Here is a 26831-nt window from a genome sequence, read left to right on the forward strand (position 1 = left end):
ACTGATCTCTCTATTTTGAATAATGAACTCATTTTCTAAGATGATAGTAGTGATTTAGAGTACTAGTTTTCTTCTTTGGGAAAGGATTTCTTTTTATTTTTAGATGAGTATTGCTTTCTTCCTCCCACCCAACCTCCCATGACCCCATTTTCTACACAATAGCCAAGGTGAGCCTCTGGCTCCCGACATTAAAAAGCAAAAGACCAAAGTTTCCCAGACTCCCAGAAATTTTAGACTGGAACTTGAATTCATGTGCTCATTTATGTTGCTTATGTTCTTTCCCTTCCTTCACTCAGCACTGAGAGCCAATTGCACGCATGGAAGTGAAGAGTTAAGGATGAACACCCCCAGGGCCTCAGCCTTCTCCTTACAAACACCTCTTTCCTCTGGCCTCCTGGGGGAACTTGGAAAACCTAATTTCCCCATCACAATACTGCTTTTGTTTTAGTGAGAAGCAGATAATAGTGTAGAAAATTCCAGGAACATCATTTGGCTCTCCATTTAGATTTTCCTGTCTAGCTTCTCTGCCTGGAACCAGGCTGACCTGACAAGTCCATCCCTGGTAAGTGTGGGATAATCCCCCCAGGGCGTGCAGAGGAAAAGTTTAGGCCCCTTGCTCTGCTAATGGCTTACTGTGTGACCCTGGGAAAGTTCCTTGCTCTATCAAGAACTAAGTTTCCCCAACTAAATGGAGATGGAAATATGGACCATAAGCTTTTAAAGAGTCTCTTCCAGGCCAGGCTCTGGGACTCAACTGGTAATCCCAGCACTTTAGGAGGCTGAAGCGAGTGGATTGCCTGAGCCTGTGGGATCAAGACCAGCCCAGGCAACTTGTCGAGACCTCGTCTCTACAATAAATCAAAAGTTAGCCAGGGTGTGTAACTCACTGGGTCATTGTACATCTGGACGATGAGCTGTTTCACACCATGCAGGGTAGGGTGGGCCCATGGAGAGGGATCCAGCCAGTGCCGATTCAGGTCAAATCCCATCAGAGAACACCTGGGCAGAACCCAAAGTTCTATAGTTATGGTTACGTGGAAGGCTGAGATTGAAGGATCGCTGGAGCCCAGCAGGTTGACACTGGGTTGGCCATGAGTGCCATTGCACTCCAGCCTAGGCATCAGAGTAAGACTCCAACTCAAAAAAGATTCTCTTCCAACATGGCTTGCAGTCTCCCCACCATCCATCCCCAGCAGTGAGGAGCTGACAAAGCAATGTCCCCTCTGTTTCAGGATTTTCATGAGAGCAGTGATATCTGGATACCAATCATCCTCTCTGGTCTAAACAGAGGGGGTCACTGATGCTTGCCCTCCTGGTTAGGCAACTTACTTCTTGACCTTGAACTTCCAAATGGGTCCCTTTTTCATTTTCCATGACAACACGAGTATGTTTCTTTGTTACTAAACTTTTTGTAATTACTTACCTTTGTGATAGTGCTGTAATATGACATATTATCCCATTGTATGAATCTTCCATCATTCATTTAGCCATTTCTCTACTGTAGCACATTTATGTTATTTTCAGTGCTGCACTATTTTCAAAATGTACTATTGAAAACTTTAATCCCTAAAGTTTTTTTCGCATTTCAGAATTTTTTCTTAGTACAATTTCCCAGAAGTAAAATTTGCTTGGTAAGAGGATCGACTGACTTTAAAATCACTTTTTAAAATGAAAAATAATAGTCCACAATGTAGAAAGTAAGAAAGAAAAAAGAATCATCACCTTCCCGTCACCTAAAGATAAGTACGTTAGCCTTTAGATGCAGTCCTTTCCATCTTTTCTTTCTGACCTACAGTGGTAAGTGCAGCAACATCTAATAAGTGCTATATGTATCCTTACACAGATAATCTCATTTCATTTTCACTTTTATCCTATAAAAGCTTCACATTGTCATTTTACAGATGAGAAAACAAAAGCTCAAAAAACATAAGTAACTTCCTCTAAGTCACAGAGCTACTATATGGTGGAGTTAGTGATGTGGCAGGAAGGGGGTTGGTAGCAGTTAAAGGTGTTTCCTTTTGAAAGTCAAGCAGTAAGCTCTAAAGACCCTAAGACCCTCCTGGCCAGTTTTGTTTAAAAAAGTCAAATAGCCAAGGACTGGCGGCTTTCATGGAAATGCAAAAGAGTAACTAATTCACAGACTTATCCAAAACCCCTCTTTTGAAGTTGACAGTGTACAACCCTGCTTGCAGGCCCTACTCATCCTGCAGTTCCTGGAGACCATTTGTCCTTTGAAAGATCTGATTTTTGTAAATTCCAAAGAAGATGTGTAATCGCTCAACACGACCCCCCTCCCTTACCTAAACGAAGGTATAAAACCCCTCTTCTTCCATTCTGCGGGGTTCGACCTGGAAGCATTAGCCCGTTGAGCCCACCGAGCTGGGTCGGCGTAATAAAGTGCCACTTCCTATAATAGTCTTGGTGTCATGATCTCTCTGTCTTCCCGCTACATTAGAATTGGAGCTCAGGTCAACCTGATTCTTAAAGTCCAAAATCTTACCAATAGCTCTTCTTACTCTGCTCTCCTCTAACTATGCTATAAATTTTCTTTCAAGAAGAAAACATTCAATGCTGTGATTAATGTCTTGATATGCAGATGTACTATGCAGTTCTTCAATATTCTTATCTGCAAGATTCTACTCAGGAGAGTGATTAAGGACAGACAGACAGACAGTCAGACTCACAGTCACACTCATCTGAAGCCTGCCTAGGCTCATTCAACCCATATATGGTGAAGCGTCTTCAAACCCAGGACAACCCAACTTTGATATCCATGCTCTCCTAGGGAACAAGCAGTTTAAGGCAAGCTTTCTGCCTTTGAGAATGTGTAAGTAAATTGAGGAGGAGAGACTGGTTTGTGGAACAAGGATAAGGCAAGAGTTAAATCCAGTAATTCATCAAAGTTATACTGAGAACACACCTTCAATACACCAAGCTTCATGGTAGTGATCTGGGATAGAGCGACAGATAAGAGATTTTCCTTGCCCTCATGAAAGATATAATCTAACAGGAGAAAGAAGATATGCTTATAGGTTTGCATCCATTTATAATTCAGAACAATGTTGTAAGAATTAACTAAAATAAGGCATGTAGCAAACTTAGTTTAGCACAGGTTCTGGTATATAACAATAATTCAAAAACTTTGTGTTTTTAAAAAATTTTACTTCATTATTATTTTATGCTGTGTCCTATATGAGAGACATAGACTAACAGTTTTTCAGTCCATAGGAGGTTGGAGTGGACAATAGTGGTCAGGAATGACCTCTTATCTCTTCCTCCAGTCTGGGAATAAGGCAGATTCAAATCCAAGATCTGTTCCCTCCTAACTACAGTAGACATTTGTCCACATTCTTTGGGGAATGCCCGCATCTAACCCTGTTATTAGATGGGGGGCTGGGTGGGTTGGACTTGCTCCTCCATCATTACAAGATAACAAGGCTATGGTTCTGCCTTGTCTCCCACCACAGAAGCCAGATGAACCAGATTCTCCCTCTTTGTGACTTGGCACCCAAGGAAGTACAGGGAATCTAGGGATAGGCAAAGTCATTCCTGTGCAGGACTTACACCTGGGACTGAGTGGCACAAGGTGGCAGGAATGTGTGTGGCAGTGTTACTGTGAAACAAAGACAGAATATTCCTGCCCTTTAGAGCCACTCAGTTACTTATTTGTTTGTCAACTCTGGCCCCCAGTTTTTGCTTCTGAAGCTCTTCATATAAATTCCCTTTTTGCTTAAGTGGCTGGAGTCAGTTTTGTTACTTTAGCTAAATGTATCCCTCACCAATTTGCCCTATGGGCTAATTGACAGAAAACTCCAGCAGGCCCCTATACTGTCTTCTTCCCAATGGCTGATTACCAAGAAGGAAAGATTGGTAAGATTGCTGTGCCCACAGAGCTCTTCTAGCCCTTACTGAGAAATTTGGAAAGGAACATCACCCTTGACAACAGGACTTAATCAGAAATAACTGCATCCTTAGAGATGCTTCTGCCCCCAGATAGGAATGCCCTCAGCAATGTCTTGGTCAGATCACCAGCTTGCTCCAGGACACCTCTGTGACCTGAAACTCACTACCTTCCCAGGTAATTTACCACATTCTTGGGTCCTTCATTAGAAGATTCTTCTTTCTCTTTAGATAAAATTTGTTTCTTAGTGATGTCTCCTGTCATTCTCAGCTTTGCCCCATGGAGTTGCACAGAACAATGAGATTATAGTGTGGAGAACAGAGGCTTTGGAACTTATAGTTAGGTTTAAGTTTTGGCTGTACTCCTTAAAGGCTATGTGACCTTCTAAATTTTTCTTTTTAAAATACATCTCTGGGCTGCTGTTTTACCATCTGTATGAGGGCCCCCCCCCAAAAAAAATTACTTTTTGGAGGGTGAGCCCCTTGTAGTACAAACTTCCTCTGTTAGGTAAGTGGTCTAAGAACACTTTGGCATCAGTGTACCAACTAGCATTGTTGTGAGAGGTTGCGTTCAGCTTCAGTGAATTTTTCATTTTTATTTTTAGAGTTTCTTTCAACGCGTTTGCCCATTTCATGATGGGTGATCTATGAATGTACCTGACCACACTGTACTGAGTGTTCAGCAGTTTTTGACCAAAAATGGCATGACCCCCATGCCTTACCCTCCCTATTTACCTGATCTTACCCTGAACAACTTTTTTTTGTTTTCCTGGATGAAAAAATTCCTCAAAAGGAAACGTTTTGCCAGTGTGGAAGAGGTGAAACAAAAAACAGCAGAAGCACTAAAATGTATAAAAATCGACATGCTAAAAAACGACTTTGAGCAGTGGAGATGTGTCTTGATAGGTGTATCACATCAAACAAAGAGTATTTTGAAGGTGACAAAATTTAAACATGTATGAATAAATACACAATTTTTATAAATAAATTCCAGGGTTTTCTGGGTCCCCCTTGCATGAAAATAACAACTGTGACTTTTGAGATTGCATACATGAACTAATGTCTGTAAATGGCCCAGCAAAATCCTCAGAGGCGAGTGAACATTGAATAAACAAGCCAGTGATTATGGTGGCAATGATGATAATTGTGGCGTTAAAATTGTCTAAACATCTCCAGGAAGTGGAAGAGGATTTGTACTCCCTGAATATGAGAGGTAGGTGTTTTTCCTCTGCTCCCCTAGCATTGACTGCACCCTCATCAGAGTGGCTATAGCACAAGATGTAGTAATTGTTGAGTTCATCTTCCCCATTGGACCATAAATTCCTTAAGAGAGACAATGATATCTTATTTATGCTTGTATTCCTGTGACCGTCAAAGAGCCTGGATCATGGTAGGCATTGAAGAAATAGGTGTTGAATGAACATTTTATTTATTTTTTATTTTTATTTTTTTTTGAGTGGGACTCTCACTCTCTTGCCCAGACTGGAGTGCAGTGGCCGCTCCTGGCCACCACAGCCTCGCCCTACTGGGCTCTGGCGATCCTTCCACCTCAGCCATCCAAGTAACTGGAACTACAGGCGCACGCTACCACGCCTGGTTAATTTTTTGATTTATTGTAGAGATGAGGTCTCGCCAAGTTGCCCAGGCGGGTCTTGAACCCGCGGGCTCAGGCAATCCACTCACCTCAGTCTTCCAAAGGCATGGGATTACAGGCTGAGCCCGGCGAACATTTTATTATTTTCCAAGCATTTTCCTATCACAAATGATACAGTTCTCACAACCATCCACCATACTGGTGCACTCCATTTCTCAAGTGGGAGTAATGAGGGTCATAAAAGTAAGCCATTCTTTCAATGCCACATAACCAATACTTCACAAAACCCAGACTGGAATCCTGATCCTGGGTCCCATGGTCTTCCCACTTGGTCATGCTGCTTCCAGGAAGCCTCTTTGTTTCAAAAAAGTGAGATTCAAAATGGAAAAGTGTTAGAGGCAAGAGATCCTGAGAGATCAACTCCTTGATCCAGTCTGCTAATGAAAATAGAGTAGGACTAGTGATTCAAAGACAGCTTCAGTCCTCAGAGAATCCTAGAACTCTTTAGAAGTTAAAGAATTGGTGAGACTCTTCAGTGAGTAGTACCTGCATGGGTGCTTTTTGAACTGATTTTAAAAGAATGCTTCTAATGGCAATCAGTCTATCATCGGTAGGTATTTACTGAACAAAATACCTTAGTACTGATGCAAAATCTCTGGCCGGGATGCACGATACAGGTCTCCCTCCAATATCTGCATTTTCTTGGAAAACTCACCTCCCCTTTCTGAGTTCTGTACTCTTCTTAGTAAAATAAAATTATATACTTCACTCACAGAGATCTCATCTGATTCTCTCATTATGCGATTCTAAAACATCACTAACTGGGCTTTTTACTCCCAAAGTCAGGGACTTTGGAGCAAGCATATATTTCCAGTAAAGTTAAAATACAAAGAAAAACCAAAATATTCTAGAAAAAGTGTTGATACAATTTTTTGAAAAGAAACATCAACTAGACAAGGGTTACTAGACAAGATTGGATGCGTTCAGTGTGGTATAGCCATAGACTAGCCAAGGGTTATATCAGTATCTTTCTTTTTTTTTTTTTTTTTGAGTCAGAGTCTCACTCTGTCACCCAGGTTGGAGTGCAGTGGCACACTCATGCCCACCTCAGGATCGAACTGCTGGGCTCAGGCGATTCTTCTGTCTCAGCCTTGCAAGTAGCCAGAACTACAGGCGTGCACTACCATGCCCATATAATTTTTTATTTATTTATTGTAGATATGAGGTCTCACCATGTTGCCCAGGATGGTCTCGAACCCATGGGCTCAGGTAATTCTCTCACCTCGGCCTCCCAAAGTGTTGGGATTACAGGCTTGAGCCGCCGTGCCCGGCCAATATCTTAACATTAGTGCATGCATTTTTCAATATTTGAGATTTGTGTGAAACTTAGGAGTTTACCAAGAGTCCAGGCATGAGAGCACATTCTAGGAAGAGGGCATGGCATGAGTAAAGTTAAGGAAGCAAGAATGGTCAGACATTATATTTCTAACAGGCTACTAGTGTGTTCTACTTGTGGCCTTAAATGGCTTTTAGCACCAAGAGGCCAAGGCTGTTGTAGGTTTTTTCTCTTTGGTGGTTACAGGACCAAAAACAGCTGCCTAGGGACAAAAAAAAGGAAAAGATGACCTCCAGATGCCAGACTCTCACTCCTATGATTGCCAGTTAAGAGTCACTGAATGTGAAATCCTGGGTCTCTGCCTTGAGTCTGTATCTCCTTGGTACTCTTGTGTTATTTATTTTTAAGATAAAATTTATGCATGAGCTCAAAATTAAGACCAATTTTTGACAAGAGTGGGAACTCGTTATGGCACCAGTATTGGCTATTAGGACCATTCTAGAAAATGTAGCTATACTAAGGTCAAATTCATATATGACTGCATAATCTATCATTTCTTTATTCTGAGTTGGTGATATTCTTGAGTATCTTTGTTTTCTTCTTTCAAACTATGAGCTCCATGAGGACAGGGACAATGTCTGAGTCATCTTGCCCATCCCATTCCAACATTATCTGTTAGAGACCCAGGTTCAATAATACCTATTGAATGAATGAATGAGTGAATAGATGTGCAGATGCATGAATGAATACCCTGCAGGTTTGCAAATAAGGCTTGGATAATTACTTGTGATATATTTTGAAAAGTAATTAGGCACCTATTAAATGTTAGACAGGTTCACAATATGAAGTGAAGTAGGCATTATTTATCCTCATTTTACAAATGAGCAAATAAAATCCAAGAAAGATTTGACCTTGAAAGGGTCATTTAAAACTGCTAAGGCAGAGAGCTAGGATTTGAACCTAGGTCTTATTGATGCCAGGATGGCTGCTATTCACCCTATGAGGCCTCCCCTTCTCAGTCATCTGTAAGACTGTGTGATCTATAAAAGAGACACTAGGCTACTCATTTGTCTGATCTTCCTGTCCCAGTTTCTTCCTCCTTCACCCAATGGCAGAGATACAATGGTTCCAGAGAATGTTATTCAAATGGCAAATAAATAGCTGCATCTTGTGAAGGGCATCATGCCTCATCCCTGCTGCAATAATGGCAGCTAGAATGAGAGCAATGATTTCAGTTCCCCTCCTTATGATCTCCTTTTCATCTCCTCTAAAGAAGGGTAGAGAAAAAGGCAGTTTGCCGACTCCAGATCAATCTTGCCCCTAGCACCATGAGGCTGCTCTAGGGAGCAGTGGCATTGACAAGTAGAGACGTATGGTGCATGCCTGCAATTGTCCCCCAAACACAGCAGTTTTTCAGCATTACCAATGAGCCGAATTGGATTAAGTATATTTGCACCAAAAGCAAAATAAATATTGCTTTATTTAATGCCACTAAAAGGTTGGAATTCAATTGCCCTTGGCCTGAGACACCTTCCAGCTCTATTGATTGGTCAGTGTCAGAATGCCAGATAATCTGTCATCAACATCCCCTGCAAAATGCTCAGCAGGTGAATTGAGCTCTGCTATGGTGTAAATGGAACATAGCAGGTAGGGCCCTTAGTTCCAAACACAAAAGATAATCATAACACATGCATGCCCTGTCACTACCACCAAGATGTTTCAAGAATTTCCCTCACATTCCTTCTTAGATCATCATGACAAGGAGACATCTGTGACTGGATTGTGAAAATAGAGAGGAGGATGAATAAGAACATAGGCTTCAAAGTCAGAAGGACTTAGGTTTGAGTCCCAGATCTGCCGTGGAGTTGCTTTGTGACCTTGGACAAATTCATTTGTTTTGCTCAAAGACCTGAAAGTGCTGGGAGGGCAGAGACTGAATCTATTTCATTCGTCACTGAATCTTCAGTGCCAGCACATTGTCTGGTACAGGGCCGACTCTCAGGTGAACTATATAAATAGAGGATCAGAAGGGTTAAGTAATTTGTCCATGGTCCAGCAAGGACAAGTGACAGAGGCAGGACTTGTGCCCAGACCGCTCAGTTCTAAAACCTCAGATCACATGTTCTTAGCCATCATTCTATTGTCTCATAGCAGTACTGGAAGTCAGGCCAGAGCCTGACAGAGGGACTGTCCCTCATGTGATGTGATGGGTAGATGCAACATCTTTATTTTTGAAATGGTGAAGCTTAGTCTCAATGGGGACTAGCATGAAAAACACCTTTTTGCAAGTTGACAAAAGGTGTCCCCATCCCAAGCTGACAAGTCACAAACAGGTGTCCTTTCTGGATGGGAGAAGTACAAAATGATGGCAGTTGATTTGGCCAGACTTTGGACTGGGAGTGGTCACAGTCCCCATTGGCTCCTTGACCAGGAGTTTTTGTGCAAAGCACAAACGGCATGTCCATATGGCGCAGCCTAGGATGTGCCCAAGGTTTTAGCAAAGCCAGGATTAGCACTTGAGTTTTCTTCCTCCAAGGTTCATTTAGCAAGGTCTTTACCCCTTAATGGTGGCCTTTTTGCCAAGGTGGTAGGATTGGAGGAAGGGTGTACTCAGATCACATCTGGAAAAGGGATTAATTCCAACCTTAAGAAATTATTCCTAAGGGATAAGGAGAAGCTTTGTTGGAGTGCCTTCTCCCTTCCCACACAGAGTATATACGCCAGGGATTCATCCTCCCTCCTTCCTGTCTCTTGGCTCAGGGGGACTTCCAGCATTGCAATGAAAACAATTCTTAGATCCAGTCACCAATGGGAATGACCTGAGATTTCATAAAACCCAATCCTCATATTTTCAAGATGGGGAAGCTGAGGCCATGAAGGCAGAAAAGGCTTGCCAAGGTCACACAGCTACACAAGAGTTGAGGAAGTGTTAGAAGTCCATTCCAGAACCAATGGATTATTTTTCTTTCTATGAGGACACTGACAAAGAGCTTATTCCTTTTTAAAAGGCCTGAGGGAGGATATTTTCTAAAGAAGCATATTGACCCTTGAGGTAGGAACTCACAATTTCAATTCCTTAAGTGAAAAGGGGTATAGAAAACACAGAGGGTCAGAAAAGTCTTTTAGGTCTTCACAAGATATGGGCACTGGCAAGAAGACCCTCACCCACCTGCTCCGAGGTTGAGAAAGGTTCTGAGTCAAGTTTGGATTCTGGAGTCACACTGCTTGGATGAAATTGTGGGATGGCCATGTTTGTGGTTGAGTCTCTCTGTGCCTCGACTCTAATCTGAAAAGTGGGGACTTTGCCTACCTCAGAGGCTTGGTTTGAAAATGAAATGAGATCATACATGTAAATGCTGCTTAGTTTGAGATAAATGCTACTTATATTAGCTGTTCTTGTGATTTGACCTTGAAATGATGGTTCAGGGTACTCCACAATCTAGGCCCCAGTTATTCCTACACATCTTACATGATGTCGCCAATCTGTACATCATACAAGGCTAGCATGTTGTAGGGTCTATGAGCTAATTTCAAATAGGCACCCTATCAGCTGATGCAATTCCACCAAGTCTCAAGGCTTATCAAGCCTGGACAACATACCAGCCTACAAACCCCTCTTAGCTGGTGCCTCTGTGCAGTGCAGGGACTGTTCACTGTATGGAGGCTGCAGTGCTGACCATGTGCACCAGCCCCACCAAACCACTTGCATTCCCCATTGATCATGCTAACTCAGAGCTCAAGCAGTAAGGCTCAGAGGGCTCTGAGTCAGCTCTCTGGGGTTGACTCCTAGATCTCCTACTATTAAAGGTGGTATCTTGGGCAAACGACTTAACCTCTCATTGTGCATTAAGGTCCTTATCTGCAAGATGAAGATAATATGAGAATCTACCACATAGGTTCATGAGGTTGTTGGAAAGAATACCCCTGGCCATTGCTTTTGGATTGGCTCTTCTTCTCTTACTCCCTTGTTTCCTCTTTCCAAGGGAGAGGATGGAACTTATCTGATTAGTCAACTCCAGAAAAGGAGCAGAGCCCTCCTGGCATGTATTTTGGGATCTGGAGTCCTGCAGGAAGAGTCCATTCTGGCCTCTTCTTTCCCAACTGATGTACCCTCTGGGAGATAGCTTATTTTCTGTTCTGCTAGTGGGAAAGTTAAATTTTGAGGTAAAGTAAAAGACCAATTTTGGTCCTAGATATAGGCTGTGCCTTCCAACTCCTGCTTGCATCAATAATAAAGATTATATTTTGACTTCTATCTTTCTGATCCCATATCCCCCTCTAAATTGTAGAAGTAGGATGAGAATGAGAGCAGGAGTATTATTAATTATCTCTCCTACATCTCTAATGAAAATAATACATATAAAACCCTTAGAATAGTGTCTGATTGCATAAATTCAATTAATGCTTTTTATTATTATTACCACCAGTTTTGGTATTTACTAATATTATTCCCTTGGCTAGGGACACATTGCCATTCTCTTCCCCTGGCCAACTCACCCTTTGAGATTCATCTCACAAAATTCCTCTTTCAGGATGTTTTCCCTGACTTGCCTCTTTCCAACCCTCCCGACTGGGTTAGGGGATATCTCCTTGGTGACTTCACAGCACAGGAAGCCCTGGGCTTCCCTCCACAGCACAGTTATCTCTCCTCTGGACAGTGAACCCCTTAAGGCCAGCACAGGGGCCAAGAGCACCTCATATCCTCATATTTCCCGATGCATGGAACAAAGTATGTGCTTGGTGAAGGTGGGATCGAGTGAGGAAAAAATAAGAGAGGGAAGAAACAATTTAGTTGAAACATTCCATAAGCAGAGGCAGAGTGCCAGCAAGAGCCCAGATGTGAGCAAGAGCAGGCTGGTTTAGGACATGGAAAGAGCCCAGGAAGGCAAGAGAATGGGTGCAGGAAATGGCAAGGTAGACAGTGGATGAGGAAGTTGGGAAGGGAGGGCAGCACTACTGTGCAGACCTTGAATACCAGGCCAAAGAGCTTCGGTTCCTGAAGAATTTTACATAGAGAACAGACTACTATTCAAGCAGTGGTTTCAGAATGATAAAGTTCTTGTTTCTATCACAGTTTTGCTCTTCCAGACTCCCCAGCCACTAATTCTGGGCTACTGTCTCCTTAGAGGTCTGTCTTCACTGTAGAATCAATTATTAAGATCAACTTGCTATCAACTCTAACTTTGAAATGCTATTCAGCCGCTTGCAGGGACAGAGATGGGGAGTTGCCTCCACAGACATCTCGCCATCTGGCCTTTTCCATGGAACCTGGCTGGGAAGCTCATTTGAATAATTGGTTTTGGCGGTGTGCACTTGTGGGTTAGACACCTGATTACGCTGCCAGCCCCAATGTCCTTTCAGCCTCCACATAAACATCACTCAGGTTACATAAAACAGGAGAGAGTCTCTGGGGGGTAAGGGTCTGTCTGGCCCCTGCTGTCACTCTGGCTTCATCTGAAGTAACTATGTGGCTCACTCACTGTGTGACCTTGAGCGAGTTACCGAGCCTCTCTGTGGCTTGGTTTCTTCTTTGTTCAAAGAGGGAGAGTGATTCCTGACCTGCCTATGCCACAGGCTTCTTGTAAGGCTCTAAGGGAAGAGGGGAAAGTTGCGACTTAGCAGAAATGGAAGTGGAAAAATTTAGTGAAAGATTGTTGAGGAGAGCTCAATGTCAGACAGCAACATGCATGCGGGCTGTATCAGAAGAAGTATGGCCCCCAGCAAGAGGCTTGAGATAATTTTTTCCCACTACTGCTCCACCAAATGGCTCTATGAATGTGAGAGAGTTACCTAATCTAACTGTGTCTCAGTTTCCTTATCTGTAAAGTGAGAATAATGAAGCAGTTGTTCTAAGAATTAAATGAAACAATAAATGCGAAATGCCTAAAATAGTGCCAGGCCCAGAAGGCTCAATAGATGTTAGCTATCGTCATCATCATTATCATCATCAACATCATTGTCATCATAATTATGTCCTTCAGTCCAGGACACCGTGCCTCAAAGACAGACAATGACAAACATCTGGAGCATGTTCAGAGGACAGCAGGAAGGACAGAGAGAGAATGGATTTCAGATTACATATGGAGAGTTGGAAGGCTTTAGGGATGTTCAGCCTGGAGCAGTGGTGGGAGTGAGCAGGGAGTAGGGGACAGAGAGAACACACAATCTTCAAATGGCTGAAGGTTATTGTGTGAAAGATGGACTAGACCCGAATAATCCTTCAGCGAGCAACGGCTGAAGTTATAAACTGGCAGGTGTAGGCTGAACATAAAACTGTTCTCTAACAATCAGAAGTGACATCAGTGCAGCAGGGAGGGAACCACTTGTCCCTGGAGGTGGACAAGCAGAGGTGGTATGGCCTGGGTGGGGCCCTGGACTAGCTGTCTCTCATGATGCTGTGATAAGGAAACCTGGGGGGAAATGTAACTAGAGCAGGGAAGGAGGCACAGTGTGAGGAGGGGCTGGCAGATGTCTCAATGGGGCAATACTTGGCATGATTCTTTGTTTTTCGTTTCTAGTTTGATGGAAAAAAAGTACAGTTTTTATGCTGTTATAGAACAAACAGAACACGGACATGTATTTTACACATCACAATCCATTCTATTTTATGTTCTATTTCTATTGTATTTGCATGGTGTAAAATTATTCCTCTTCTGGATTTTGAGGTGGGAGATTTACGTAGCCAGTTATAATTATGTGTGTGTGTGTGTGTGTGTGTGTTCGAAATACGTCCCCCAGTGTTTTACTCTCTGCTATGTTTATGTCTTACTGTGCAAATCCCTCTTTATCTCCCTTTTATGTCTGGTGAAACTTTATATATCCTCCATCCATCAAAAATCCTCCCTCATCGCTGCCAGGCAGAAGAAAGTAGGCAGTATAGCAAGAGGTTAAAATAGGAGCAGACTAGGGTCAGCCTTCATGGGTTCATACACCTGCTCTGAGCCTCCATGTTGGGGGAACTGGGGCAAGTTCCCCGGTACTTATGTGCCTTAATTTCCCTCTTACTTAAAATAGGGGTGTCATACTACCTCAATTACAGGGCTGCTGTGAGGATTCAGTGGGATGATGCATACAATATGCAGCAAGGAGGCACTTACACAACAGCTCCCATTCATTTCTAGGCCTCCAAGTCATCACACCCACACTTCTAGTGCAAACACTGGGCTTCTTCTTGCTGAGGGCTACTTCTGATTTCCTTCTGCCTCCCCAAGGCCCAGTACTGACACCCATCAGGCCCCAAACAAACCTTGGCCAAAGTGAATTTACTGCACTCTAGCATCCTTTGCTACACGAGGATTGCCAGGGTCAAGAGCCATAATAACAATGAGCGTCTGCAGATCATACAGCATCCATTTCTACCATGGGGTCTGCAGTGCCATGCTGTAAAGCAGAATATTTTCTGCACCACCCATAGTGGTCTGTTCCTCCCCAACCCACCTCCACACTCCCGAGAAGCACTGAGGTTTTCTGAAGATGAGAAATTTCACAGCATCCTGCTATCTTTTGGGTAACTGCGTATTTTATGATGACTAATAGGCAATTACTATGGTAATATTGCAATTCAGCATGTGTGAGGTTTGGGAAATGAGAAATTATGGGTAACTACTTTGGACTCATTTCTATGGTAACAAAAAGTAATTGTCATTAAATACCAGTTATTCTGAGGCTGTACCTGGTAATTATAGATTTTTATGCCCAGAAACATAAATAAAACCAATAAATTTATTCAAAGGTCTATGACTGTTTACTTATACGTGGCTCTATGGAATACACAATGACAAGCACCTAATTAAGAAATGCAAACCCAACACAGAGTTTTATATTGTCATATGGAGATGGAAAGTCTGTTTTTCAAATACAACTTGTGCATTACACATGCTCAGAAAATGTAGTGGGGTTACAGGTAGGGGTGGAGGCTGTCTTCTCTGCAAAGGAAGTGATGGGGAAGGAGGCAGTAGAGGGCGTGTGCACCTCTGCCATGTGTGTGTGCGGCCATGCTTTCTGCAAGACTCTGAGAATTACCGACAGATTCCAGACTGATTCAGTCCATCGCCCCCCTACCCCAGTGGCCTCCCTACTAGGGGTTGCCTTGCAGCTTCTTGGTTCTGTAATACCTGAAGTTACAGCAATATTCATCCCTCAAGACCTTTAGGTCCCAGAACTCTGAAAATGTTAACAGTGCCGTCAGTAGTCATACCATTTTTTTTCTAAAGTTGTGGTAAAACACACATATCATAAAACTTACCTTCTTGATCATTATTTGCTAATTTATTTATTTGAGGCAAAGGGTACATGTGAGGATTTGTTATGTAAGTAAATTGCATGAAGGTGAGGTTTGGGCTTTTAACGAGTCCTCTCTCCCTGCCTTAACCATTTTCAAGAGTATAGTTCAGTGGTATTAAATACATTCATTACACTGTACTTCCATCACTGCCATCCATCTCCAAAACTCTCTTCCTCTTGTGAAATTGAAACCCTGTACCCATTAAACAATAACTTCCCATTCTCTCCAACCTCCCAACCCCTAGTAACCACCATTCTACTTTCTGTCTCTATAAATGTGACCATTTTGAAGACCTGTTCTATGTGGAATCACACAGTCGTTGTCTTTTCATGTTTATCTTGTTTCATTAAGTGTAATGTCCTCAGGGTTCATTCATGTTGGAGCCATCTCATTCTCATTTTTTTTTTTTTTTTTTTTGAGTTGGAGTCTCACTCTGTCACCCAGACTGGAGTGCAGTGGCACGCTCCAGGTCACCACAGCCTCGCCCTGCTGGGTTCTGGCGATCCTTCTGCCTCAGTCTTCCAAGTAGCCAGAACTACAGGCATGTGCTACCATGCCTAACTAATTTTTGATTTATTGTAGAGATGAGGTCTCACCAAGTTCCCCAGGCAGGTCTCGAACCCCTGGGCTCAGGCAATCCACTCACCTTGGCCTCCCAAAGTGCTGGGATTATAGGCTGAGCCTCCAAGCCCAGCCCATCTCATTCTTGATTTATTCTCTTCTCACTAAATAATGGAAAGTGCCATTCAGCTCATTTTCCTCTTTCAAGGAAACTAAGGTGGGAAACTAAGGCTAGGGGAGAAAAATATCTTCCCCAGGGACAAACAAGAACGCACAGGAGAGTGGGGAATGTTAGACCCCCGTTCTTGGCTTCCACCTGCAGCTTGTAGAGCAAAAGCAAAGTTTGGGAGTGTAGAGAGTCCCCTGATGCCTCCTGTGGCCTTGAACATGGCTCTTAACCTTCTTAGTCTCAGTTTACCCTTAGCTTAAGTGGATCTAATAAAAACTGGCTTTCTTTTCTCAAAGTTGTTGTAATGATCAAATGTGGTTTTTTAAAGTGCCTTTAGAAGTATAACACCCTGTGCAATAACAAAGGGTGGCTTGGAATCCAGTTTGCTAAATTATAACAGTAATTCATCTTGTTAAATCATGGCGGTATTCCTGACACAACAGTATACTATTAAAACATTGGGGTCAGGAAGCCATGAAGATGAAGGTAAAGGGTTGAGGGCAGACAGCATCTGGTCAGTTACTCTATACCAAGCATTATAGTCTTGCACCATAACCACTAAATGACTGTTTAGTTCATTCATTCATTCAGAAAATACATTTCAAGAGCCCATTGTGTGCCAGGCACTGTGCCAGGTACTGGGGATACAAAGAACAAAATAGACAAAGTCCTAGCTTCATGAAGTTTACAGTCTAAAGGTGAAGACAATCATTGAACAAATAGTCACATCGACACCTGATTACAAATGAGCACAAAAGCCATGAAAGGAGAGTATGGGGCACTATGAAAGAGTGTAATGGGAGAACCATGAAGTATTGTGGCGCTAGGAAGTCTTTCTGTGAAGTGACATTAAACCTAAGACCTGAACTGGAAATAACAAGGAAGTGTAATTGGAGTGCAGTGAGCAAGACAGAGTACATAGTTGCCTGGTGTCTTTATTATATACTATAATTGCTATCTATTGTTATATCATTGAATATAACTGCCACAGATAGCTGCTGTGGCATATACTATAGTTGTTACTATTGTTGCTATAAACTTTAGTATAGGTCCTATATACTCTTACCATAAACCATAGTCTAGTAGCATATACAGTAGTCTAATTAGTAAATGTCACTGCTCTTTGACATAAAGAGCATCACCCAGCATAGAATGGCAGCCATCTATTGCTATTAAATGCTAGCATGTACCTTCTCTGTTTTACTATTAATGCCATAGTATAGGTACTTTTATTATTAAATATAAACCCAGCAGTTGAAATCTGGGAAAACTCCCTGATTGGAGCTTTCTAGATTGAATTGGATTACAAGGCTTTCTAGATTGTATTACATGCTTCTTTAATGAGAAGGAAGGAAGGAAGGAAGGAAGGAAGGAAGGAAGGAAGGAAGGAAGGAAGGAAGGATTTTTATTTAGAACTAACAATGTGCCTAGAAGTGTACTTTAAATACATTATCTCACAAAAGCCTTATAATACTTTAGCATCTCCATTTACTGAGAAAAATGAAGTTTAGTGAGGCCATGTAAATTACCCAAGGTCATATGGCAAGTAGATGGCAGAGCACAACTTGAAATTTGACCTGACACCCAAGTCCATGTCCTTAACCAGTGTGACCTTCACTCCCTCCAAAGCCCCTGCCTTCCCTTCTCACACTGCAGGGAACTGGTCTGTTGGCTGTCTCTCCAGTCAGCAGAGCCAGATGCCTCAGGGCAGGCCAGTCTTTTGTTCTGCTCACAGGGTCTGGGACTCTGGCTGGTCATAGGGCAGGTGTGGGAAAGTGGGGCTAAGCACAGGCCAGCTCAGGCAGACCCGCACCCCTGTCCGCTCCTCACAGACCACAGACCGAAGACAGATCATTTAACTTCTCTGAGGTTTGAGAGAGGGAGATGTTGAGAGAATGAAAGTTAAAGAGCATGAGAGAGAGGCAGAGAGACCTGGCCACCTGCCTTCTGACCTGCTTCTAGCAATTTGATCATTCCCTGTGAGGTCTGGCTCTGTTTACAGCCTAGAATTCTGAAAACCAACTTTTCTTTCCCACTCCCTCCCTCCCTCCCTCCCTAGTTTGGGGAATATGAAAAAAAATAATTTGAGTATATTTTTATTATTTGCAAAATAGAAAATCCTTAACAAAGTCTCTCTTTCACAGAGTTGTTGTGAGGTTTAAACAAGATCAGTGTGAATGCTTGACAGGTCACTGGGTCGGCAAGCAGAATTCTTAGTATTACATAAACCCCAATACTGATGTGGGCGGACGGGTGGTGGTGGTGATGGTGGTGAACCCCCTTCCAACTACCTTTTGGAAATGCTAACTAGTATATTCCCCTCCTGATATTCCCTATGTTTATCAGCATATTCAAAATTCTTAAAAAGTCTTATTGTAAAAGGACATGCTTAACTTTGCTTAACTCTGTGTTTCCCAGACTTATTTGAACCCTGAATTATTTTTTCCTTCATAATACCCTGGCAAGTCCTGCCAAACCATGGAAATATTGCTGGAGAGAGTAGTGTGGCTCTGGGAGGGGCTGGCCTAGGGGACCTCTAAGGCACCTTGAAGCTCTTGATTCTGAGACTTTATTATTATTTTTCATATTCTCCAAAGCTTTCATAGTGAATTCTCATGATTGATAGGCTCTTTGTTGCACTCAGAGCTGTTTTAGCAACAGGATTAATGCCTGTGGTTAGAGATGTTCTCTAACTCTCATAATGAGAATCATATTCTCAATAGAAAAATGCTGGGGGTTGAAATTTCAGTGTGAAACCATTTCTGAGGGTTGGAGCTCTTTTATCCTGAAGTCCTCAAATGACAAAATCTAGAGCTTGAAGACATGTAGAAGGCATCTAACCCCTCATCCCCACCCCACTGGCCATCTGAAGCCCAGAGAGGGAAGCCATTTTGGCCAAGGTCACAGACCTCTTTCCAGCTAGTCCTTCTCCAGACAGCAGATGATGACATAAATAAGTGTGTGGAGTGGCAGTACTGACCTCTCTCTCACTGCTGCTCTCATAATTAAACAAAAATGTTAACATAAATCAAATGGTCTTTCCATTATCACCAACAGTGCATTCTATCCAGGGAAGGTGGAAGGCATTACTCTCAGGCCTGCAGCAGCCACAAAACCTGCAAATGCTAACGAATCATCACTTCAGCCAATTAAGAGTAGAAGAAAAACTGTCTTTAATGAAGGCTTCATGCATCCCATGGGCTCTCTCTAATTCATACCCAGGGGTACCAGGAAGGCCCTCTGGATCCAATTGTCATGCTCTCAGAAAATTGGTAGTAAACCAATTCTGTGTAAAATGAGCCTGACTGAGTCTGGAAACTAGTTCTGGTCTGAGCTCAACCACTGACCTTGGGCAAGTCCTGTCTCACCTGTGGGCCTCAGTTTCATCAGTAGAATCATCCCTCTCATTCTTTCATATTCATCAAACACTTTATGAGCATGCTAAAAAAGTATTCAGAAAGCACTGCTGCTGGGCACTGAGGCACAAAGATCTAATTATTAAGTTTTAGTCCTTGCCCTCTGGTGGCGTTCAGTCCAGTGGGGGCCATGCAGTGGGACAAGACTTGCTCAATAACTAGGCCTGTTTGGAGCTCAGAGAAAGGAGTGGCCTGTTCTATTTTGGGTTTGGGGGGATGTTTTTCAGAAAAAGGAATATTACCTAAGTTGCAAAGAGAGTTAGTGAGATGAAGAAGGAATGAGGAAGTTCTGAGCAGAGGGGGCCTGTATGAAAGATAAGGTAGCAGGAACCAGCATGACATGTCAAAGGAGCTACTAGGTCTTCTCTTCTGATTCCTGGTCCAGTGTGCTGTCCAGAAAACCCCAGCAAGTGACCTGGGATGGCTGTGCATGAAATAGCCGAAGCTCACTAACTACATTCTTGAGAGCCAGGATGAAACTTCCTTTAATGAACTCATGGGTAGCCTCAAAATTCTTTCTCAGAAACATCCCATCTTTCTGCTTGCTTCTATACCACCATCTTGTGACTGCCTGCTTCCAAGTATTTTCCCCAGTCCCTCACCTGTAATTGCCCAGGTAGACTCCATCAGGGTTGAGCATTGGTGCAATCTTGAAGACCAGGTGATCCCGGAGGACGCGGGCAATAGGGTGCTGGCTCACGAGGAAGTCAATGATCCCTGGGGAAACAGAAGCATCCGGTTTAATCTTCAAGTGTTTCAAGAAGGAGAAAAAGGAGAAAACACATTTTTCTTAACTTGGAAAACAATAAGAGCTCAATAGGTGATTTGGGCCTGGGTTATTATTGGACACTATGGATATATATCTATGTTGCTGTGGACTAGGTGTTACCCAGTGAATTTTACAAACACATTTCTGTTTCCAAGAGACAGACAGTTCAAGACATAACACTGACAGCCCACAGGCAGGAGAAAGTTGAGCCTGACTGAGAAAGAGAGCATTTCCTACCATAGAGAACCAGGAGGGCTTCCAAGAAAAGTGGCATTTGAGTTGTGCCTTGGAAGACCCACCTGGTTTCATCAGGCAGAGGTGGGGGAGAGATGGGCTAAGTCTAACAGTATATTAAGAGATGCTTTCCAATGGACACGCTATCAGCTAAACATCGACATCAGATCTGATGATCGTAGTGTCCAGAACCTTAGGGATCTAAATCCTCATGTTGCTGATAAGCAAACCAAGAAGCAGAGAGGAGAGGTGATTTGGCAAAAGTCCCTCAAAAAAAAAAAAAAGGAGGGCTCTTTAATGTCCTCCAGCTCTGCTCCTTTTTTCATTTTGAGGATCCTCCGGTCTGAGACTTCTGGGCCAACTGCCCTCTCTGCTTCTCACTGGCACTAAAACCACACCACCTCCAGGTCACCAAAGTTAGAAAATTTGAATTCTCCATAACTTTCTTACCACCGCCAGGCTGTTCCCATGTGCCTTCCTTGAAGTGAGCAGATCTGCCCCTTTCTCCATCCCTCTGCCTATATTCTAATCCAGACTATCATCACATCTGGCTGGAATGCCAGATACCACCTCTGGATGTGCCCGCACCACTGCTGCAGCCAGAAGCATTTCTCAAAAGTACAAATCTGATCCTGTCACAGCCTCCTTGACATCCGCCTAGAGACAGCCTGCATCTGCATCTAAATGATAGGAGGTGGGTGAGAAACAACTCGGGGCCTTGTCCTTTCCCTCCTCTTCTCCACATTTCTATTTCATCAGAGACCTGAAAACAATGAACAAGATGGCACTCTGGTACTCCATGAAATTATCCTAATGCCAGAAAGTGTTAGGAGAATGCAAAACCCTCCCGAGATACAGAAGTAGAACCCCTCTCCTGCTGGAGAGAACAAGAAAAGCATCAAGAAGAAAGATTTTGAGCTGGCCCTGACAGAAAGGCCGGTTTAGAGGGAGGCAGCAGTGGGAGGGAGGCAGCAGGGTAGCTAAGAGCAGTCTTTGTGTCCAGTGGCAGGCACTTAGCTCTTGGAATGATAACTTGCTCCACAGCACATTCCAAAGCTGCTGTGACCAGTGAGGGACATCTCAGGCTTTTCATTAGGCCAGGGCTGAGAATCCATAGGCAGCCGAAAGCCAGTTGGACATCATTTACTTCTCGGCTAATGCTGCAGTGGACCAGATGCCCTAATTTATTTGTTGGTCTTCATATTAAAGCCGCAGTTTGCCAGTAAACAGGCAGGGTAATGATGCCAGGCGCCCTTGTTAGGGGCTAATAATTGCTTAATCTGTCCACTAATTGACCCCGGCTCCCAGGGCGGCCCTCCATCAAGGAGCCAGCCTGTACTCAGGGCCTGGCTATGCTGCCTCAGAGAATGGTTTCTGGAAATGGAGTACCTCATTGTGATCCATCCTCCTTCACAGATGAACAGATTAATTGGGCTGCCAATTAGGCGGCTAATAAAAGAATGAGAGGAAACAAAGCCAGACCAGAGGCTGCAGCCACCCAGAGCTCCCTCCCCCAGGGTGGGTGTAGGAAAAGGGGAAGAGAGGCTTTAAATTCATCTCTTGGCTTGAGGTCAGAGACAATTCAACAAGAATCATTCCCATGGAATAAGGAATAGGGAAAGAATCTTTCCAATATTTTTAGTGGGGGGGAGGGGAGGGTACTAAGTGGAGAATATGAGGAACAATGTAGAAGGCAAGCGTAGAGAGCAAATGCCATCCCTGGCCATAAACCAAAAGTATTGCATGGACCAAGGAAGCAGAGAGTCTTGGGACCTGCATTCGAATCTTAACTGATTATTAGCTAGAGAAGTTACTTACTGACTTTCTCTGACTCAGTTTTCTCATTTGATATTGAGTTAATAACACCTAATCTGAAAGACTACTGTGTGATTAAGGTAGAGATCCTATATTAGCTGCCTGATACATGCCCCAATAAACTCACTTGGATCAAAAGTTGAAAGGCTAGCCGGGCATGGTAGCGTGCACCTGTAGTTCCAGCTACTCGGAAGGCTGAGGTGGAAGGATCACCGGAGCCCAGCAGGTTGAGGTTGCAATGGCCGGGAGCAGCCACTGCACTCCAGTCTGGGCGACAGAGTGAGACTCCAACTCAAAAAAACAAAACAAAACAAAACAAAAGTTGAAAGGCAATGGGGTAGTTAAAAACAGGACTAATTTTGGAAGTAGGAATCCTGGTCTGTGAAGTTTACTAACAATGGGATTTGGGGATTAGGATACTGAGTTGGAGAAGCCAACAAATCAAGAGAACGTGGCTTCTGGTTATGGCCCAGTTACTGAGTGAGCTGTAGAAAGACTTTGGGTCTATGCTCATCTTTAAAATTAGGAGAAAGAACTAAGCAGTTCTCAAGAATGCATCCCACACTGACATTCTATGATCCCATCTATTTTATTCCTCTCTCCTAATGTAGAAGAGTCTTCATCTGTCAAGTGAGGAGAATAATTTGCCTCCTGCTGGGAGACACCGTCAATCCCCTTGAGATCAGTCTTTGTCCCTTCTGTAAACAAGTTTGCCAGGTCCTTTTCTTCAAGATGACTTAATCAGAAAGCTGGAAGAAAACAGGATGACAGGAAAGCTGGGAGCTAGAGAGGCTGGAGGAAGAAAAGAAAAAGTGGCAGAGGATTTTAAATTAAAGTTGAATGACAGAGATCATTGCCCTGTGCCTATCTCTGACTGGCCAGGATGAACCTAGCCAGGCAAAACACAACTGAACCTTATATTCATTGCTTTTTAAATTCCAGAATACTTGGTTTAGGGCACGGCACACAGCAGGTGCTTAATACATGCCTATTGATGGATTGGTTCCCAGAATTTATGCAACCTTGACAAAGCATGAGGTTAATTGAACTCTACAAACATTCATTATCCCACCAAATGGTGGACACTCCAAGATGAACAAGATGGTCCTGCCTCACGGCGAGCACAGGAAGAAAGCAATTCCTCAGTGACTGGCAGAGGCTCTGATGGGACAAGCACAGAGCTGTGAGAACCCAGCAGGGGTCAGGTGGTCCAGAAGGGGTCCTGGAAAATGGACTTAAAGGATAAGTAGAATAAGCCAGATAGAAGGGATGTCAGGAGAAGGTGGTCCTGGCAGAGGAATTCCTGCATCAAAGCTTGGAAGTGAGAAAGATGATGTCCTATTAATGAGGGGGAGCTTTTCAACACCAGGGGTTTGGTTTCATGGTTAAAAGCACAGACTCTGAAACTGGACTATCCAGGTTTGATTCCTCTCTGCCATTCATTTGCTATGTGGCCTTAACTTCTCAGTTCCTCGGTTTCCTCATCAGTTACAAAGAGGAGAACAATAATTACTTGTGATTTATTGTGAGAATTTAAATAAGTTGTTATAAGTAAAATGTCTGGCACATATTAAGTGTATACATGCGTTGTTTAAATCGTCGTTTATCCTCGGTTTGTGTGAAAGGAGTGGAGAAGGTAAAGGTGAATAGAGACTTGCTAATCCAGCTGAAAAACCTGAAGGACCCTGGGGAGCCATTGCCAGGTTTTAAACCAGGAAGGTACAGGGTTAGATCTGAACTTAAAGAGCTCCCCTGGCTGCAGCATAGAACACTGGAGTATACTGGAGGGCAGGGCAGAGGTGGTGGTAGGGAGCGGGCATAGCAGAGAGAGCTGGCTTTCAGGCAGGAACCAGGGTCAGACATGGTAGTGACTTGCAAGGGATCTGCGGTGACCAAGACCTAGTGATTCATGAAAAAGGAATGGGTAGAGGGGAAGCAGTTCAGATAGATGGTGACACCAGTGATAAAGATTATTTGTCAGCTAACCACAAGGGCATCAGAACTCTTTGCTGAAATCATACAACCTTGAGAAAAATGACTGTGATTAAATTTCTGGCCCCTGGAAGAATGGGGTCACAAAACAGAAACTGAATTCAGTTATAGAAAAATAAAGTTACATTTCCTGCACTTTGAGTTTTTTAGGATTCAGGCTTGTATCTGCTGTTCTGGTCTGTCTTCCATCCAGACCATGGGCTCCAGGACAGTAGGGACAGGTCTATTTCATTTCTACTATATTCTCAGTGCCTAGCATAGGGAAAGTACTTAGTAGCTGTGTGTGAAGTGACTGAGTAATGACAGACCCACAGCCTCAATGGTACATTCATTAGCTGGGCTGACTTGTATTTCTATTAGCTCCATTTCACAGAGAGAGAAACAAAGTCAAGGTGTGACATCACTTGCTGAGTGCCTCACAGGGGCCCACATGGGATTGAGACCTGATTCTGTTGCTTCAGAGCAGTGCTCTTTCCATTAAGACAAGATGTGAAGAGCCAGAAGTCTATTTGCATGTGATTTGCATATGCTTGCATGATTTTCTCTCTAGAGAGTTCTGTGCAGTTTATTGTTTTTGTTCTCTGCTCAGAGGCAGGATACTATAGCAGGGCAAGACAGTTTGAGATCTCCGCTGGGCCCAGAGTGTGGTTTGCACCACGGCAGCCACTCCAGGCCCTCCCCTGACCTGGCACCAGACCCCAGTCTGCCCTCAGCTGAGTCCAAGGGCCTCAGGTTACGGACTCACAGGAAGTCTGGCCCTGAAGAGCCTGAAGTTCACAGAGTGTAAGTCCACCCTCCTGCCCCAACTCTGCCTCTTTCACAAATGAAGAGGCAGAAGCCTAAAGAAATGAAAGGCCCCATTGCAATCCCAGAGGATCTAGCATCACACTTATAATGGGAGGTCTATTCGGATAGAAAGAAAGAGAAGAGGGAGAACAGGTGAAGAACAGAGGCAGGAGGAAAGCAGATTGGGGAAGGGGCAAAGGGTACCAACCACTTCACTGATGGGAATATTAGGCTGTGCTTGATTCTGGTGACTGGTGGTATTGGTGGTTGTGAGAGCATGGTGTGTGCACTCATGTTCCCCTCCCTCCTCTTCTTACCCCCCTGAAATAATACTGAGGAGTGAATTCTCAGGAGAGGGCCAGCTCTTTGTCTCCACGGTCTAGGCCATGGTGGGCACTTTGGCATGTAGCAGTGGGGCTCAGGCTGGGGTCACAGAAGACCTGGATCTAGTCTCCAGTCTTCCGCTAACTTGCCAGGTGACATTCAGTGAGTCCTTGGACGTTTTTTGAAAAGTAGGTTTAAGAGCTTCCCAGTGCCCGGTGGAATTTCTGGTGGAAGAGCAAAGTTGAAGAGGGGAGCGTGGACAATGATTAGGTACTATGCAATCTCACTTAATCCTTGCAGCAGCTCCTTAAGGAAGATGTTGATATCTGCATTGCTCAGGTGAGGAAACAGAGGCTATGAGAGTCAAGGACTTGCTGAAGGTCCTCTAGTGAGGTGGAAGTGGTGTAGACTCAAACTCAGGCCTGTCCAACTCCAAAGCCACAGCTGTGCCCCTGCCCCTGCTACCTTCCAGAGCATGGCACGCCTTCCTACAGCAGCATTCTGTAGTCATACTGGGCTCATGAGTTCCATGATAAAGGGTTGGAAGAGGACGAAATACTCTACAGATGGAAATTTTCAGTGAGAGTTGCCCCAATATTTCCAGAAAGCTTCAGTGATAGAGCATGCACTCGAACAGGGGTCAGAGGTCTGGGTCTGGTTCAGGCCAAGCTTCTAGCTCATGCAATGACCAGGTGAGCAGGCTGAGCTAAAGAGCTCTCAGGAAGGTGGCAGGAAAGAGTGGCCACACAGTCCAGGAGGCCCACGCCTAGGTCTGGGTTCACAGTAAGGATTAGAGGAATTAGTATAAATGCCCCAGGGAGGATCTGATCTCTGGCATGTGCTCCATTAGTGCTAGCTCTTACCCCTATTACTAGCACTCATTTAGTACTTCTTGTATTCCAGACACCGTCCTAAATGTTTTATGGATAAAAATACGTAACTAGCCTGTAAGGCAGGATTCCTATTATTACTTCCCTTTTGAGATAAAGAATCAGGCACAGAGAGGCTATGTGACTTTACCAAGGTCGCACTGTAATTAATGGAGGAGCTGGGATTCAACCCTAGGCAATGTAGCTCCAGAGATGGTGTTCTCCACAGCCTGCCACTGGGCCACTCAGGGGCTCCTCTGACCTCTCACATAGCAGCTGGAGAACAAGGGTAGTTTGGCTTCACAAGGGTCATGAGAGGGTTTGAAGCAGCAGAAGGGTGACCTACAGTCAGCATCCCTCCAGCAAGCAGAATCTTGAGGAAATCTAAGCCCTGCCACCCTTACTCCCACCCCTTCCAGAGTTCCACCGTGATAGGACTTCACTCTACTCCCAGTAACAGGTGCATCAGCAGCTCGGCAGCATGAATGAGGTCCCAGCCAGATGGGCACAACCAGGCCTCACAAGCCTGTTACCCGCTCAAGGTCACTAAGCCAGTTAATGGGGAAGAGTTAACAGAATCGAAGGTATTTCAGTCATCATCTGTCCAGGCCTTGGACCTGCCTGCTATCCCCAGAACAAGGTGCTGAGGAGGGGGACCAAGCTTAGGGTCATGACTGGGGAAGAAACCCTCAGGTCTGCCCTGTGGGTCTATGACTTGGGCAGTTCCCATGTGACCGAGAGACCCTCCCAGGCAGACTGTGCCTCAGTCCCTTACTGATAAA

General features: G+C 43.9%; 1 protein-coding gene across 1 annotated transcript in view; it reads right to left on the minus strand.

The window, feature by feature from the left end:
- AGBL4 (ATP/GTP binding protein like 4) overlaps window positions 1-26831 on the minus strand; it is a 157477-nt gene that overhangs the window by 101543 nt on the left and 29103 nt on the right. Inside the window, exons 3-4 of the mRNA XM_008057388.1 lie at window positions 19863-19977; window positions 888-999 (exon numbers count right to left, since the gene is read on the minus strand). Of these exons, the coding sequence (XP_008055579.1) occupies window positions 888-999; window positions 19863-19977 (227 nt within the window). The remainder of the gene's footprint in view (window positions 1-887; window positions 1000-19862; window positions 19978-26831) is intronic.

This window comes from Carlito syrichta, unplaced genomic scaffold, assembly GCF_000164805.1.
Source record: "Carlito syrichta isolate Samal-C Ts95f unplaced genomic scaffold, Tarsius_syrichta-2.0.1 Scaffold302986, whole genome shotgun sequence".
In the NCBI taxonomy this organism is placed as follows: Eukaryota; Metazoa; Chordata; class Mammalia; order Primates; family Tarsiidae; genus Carlito; species Carlito syrichta.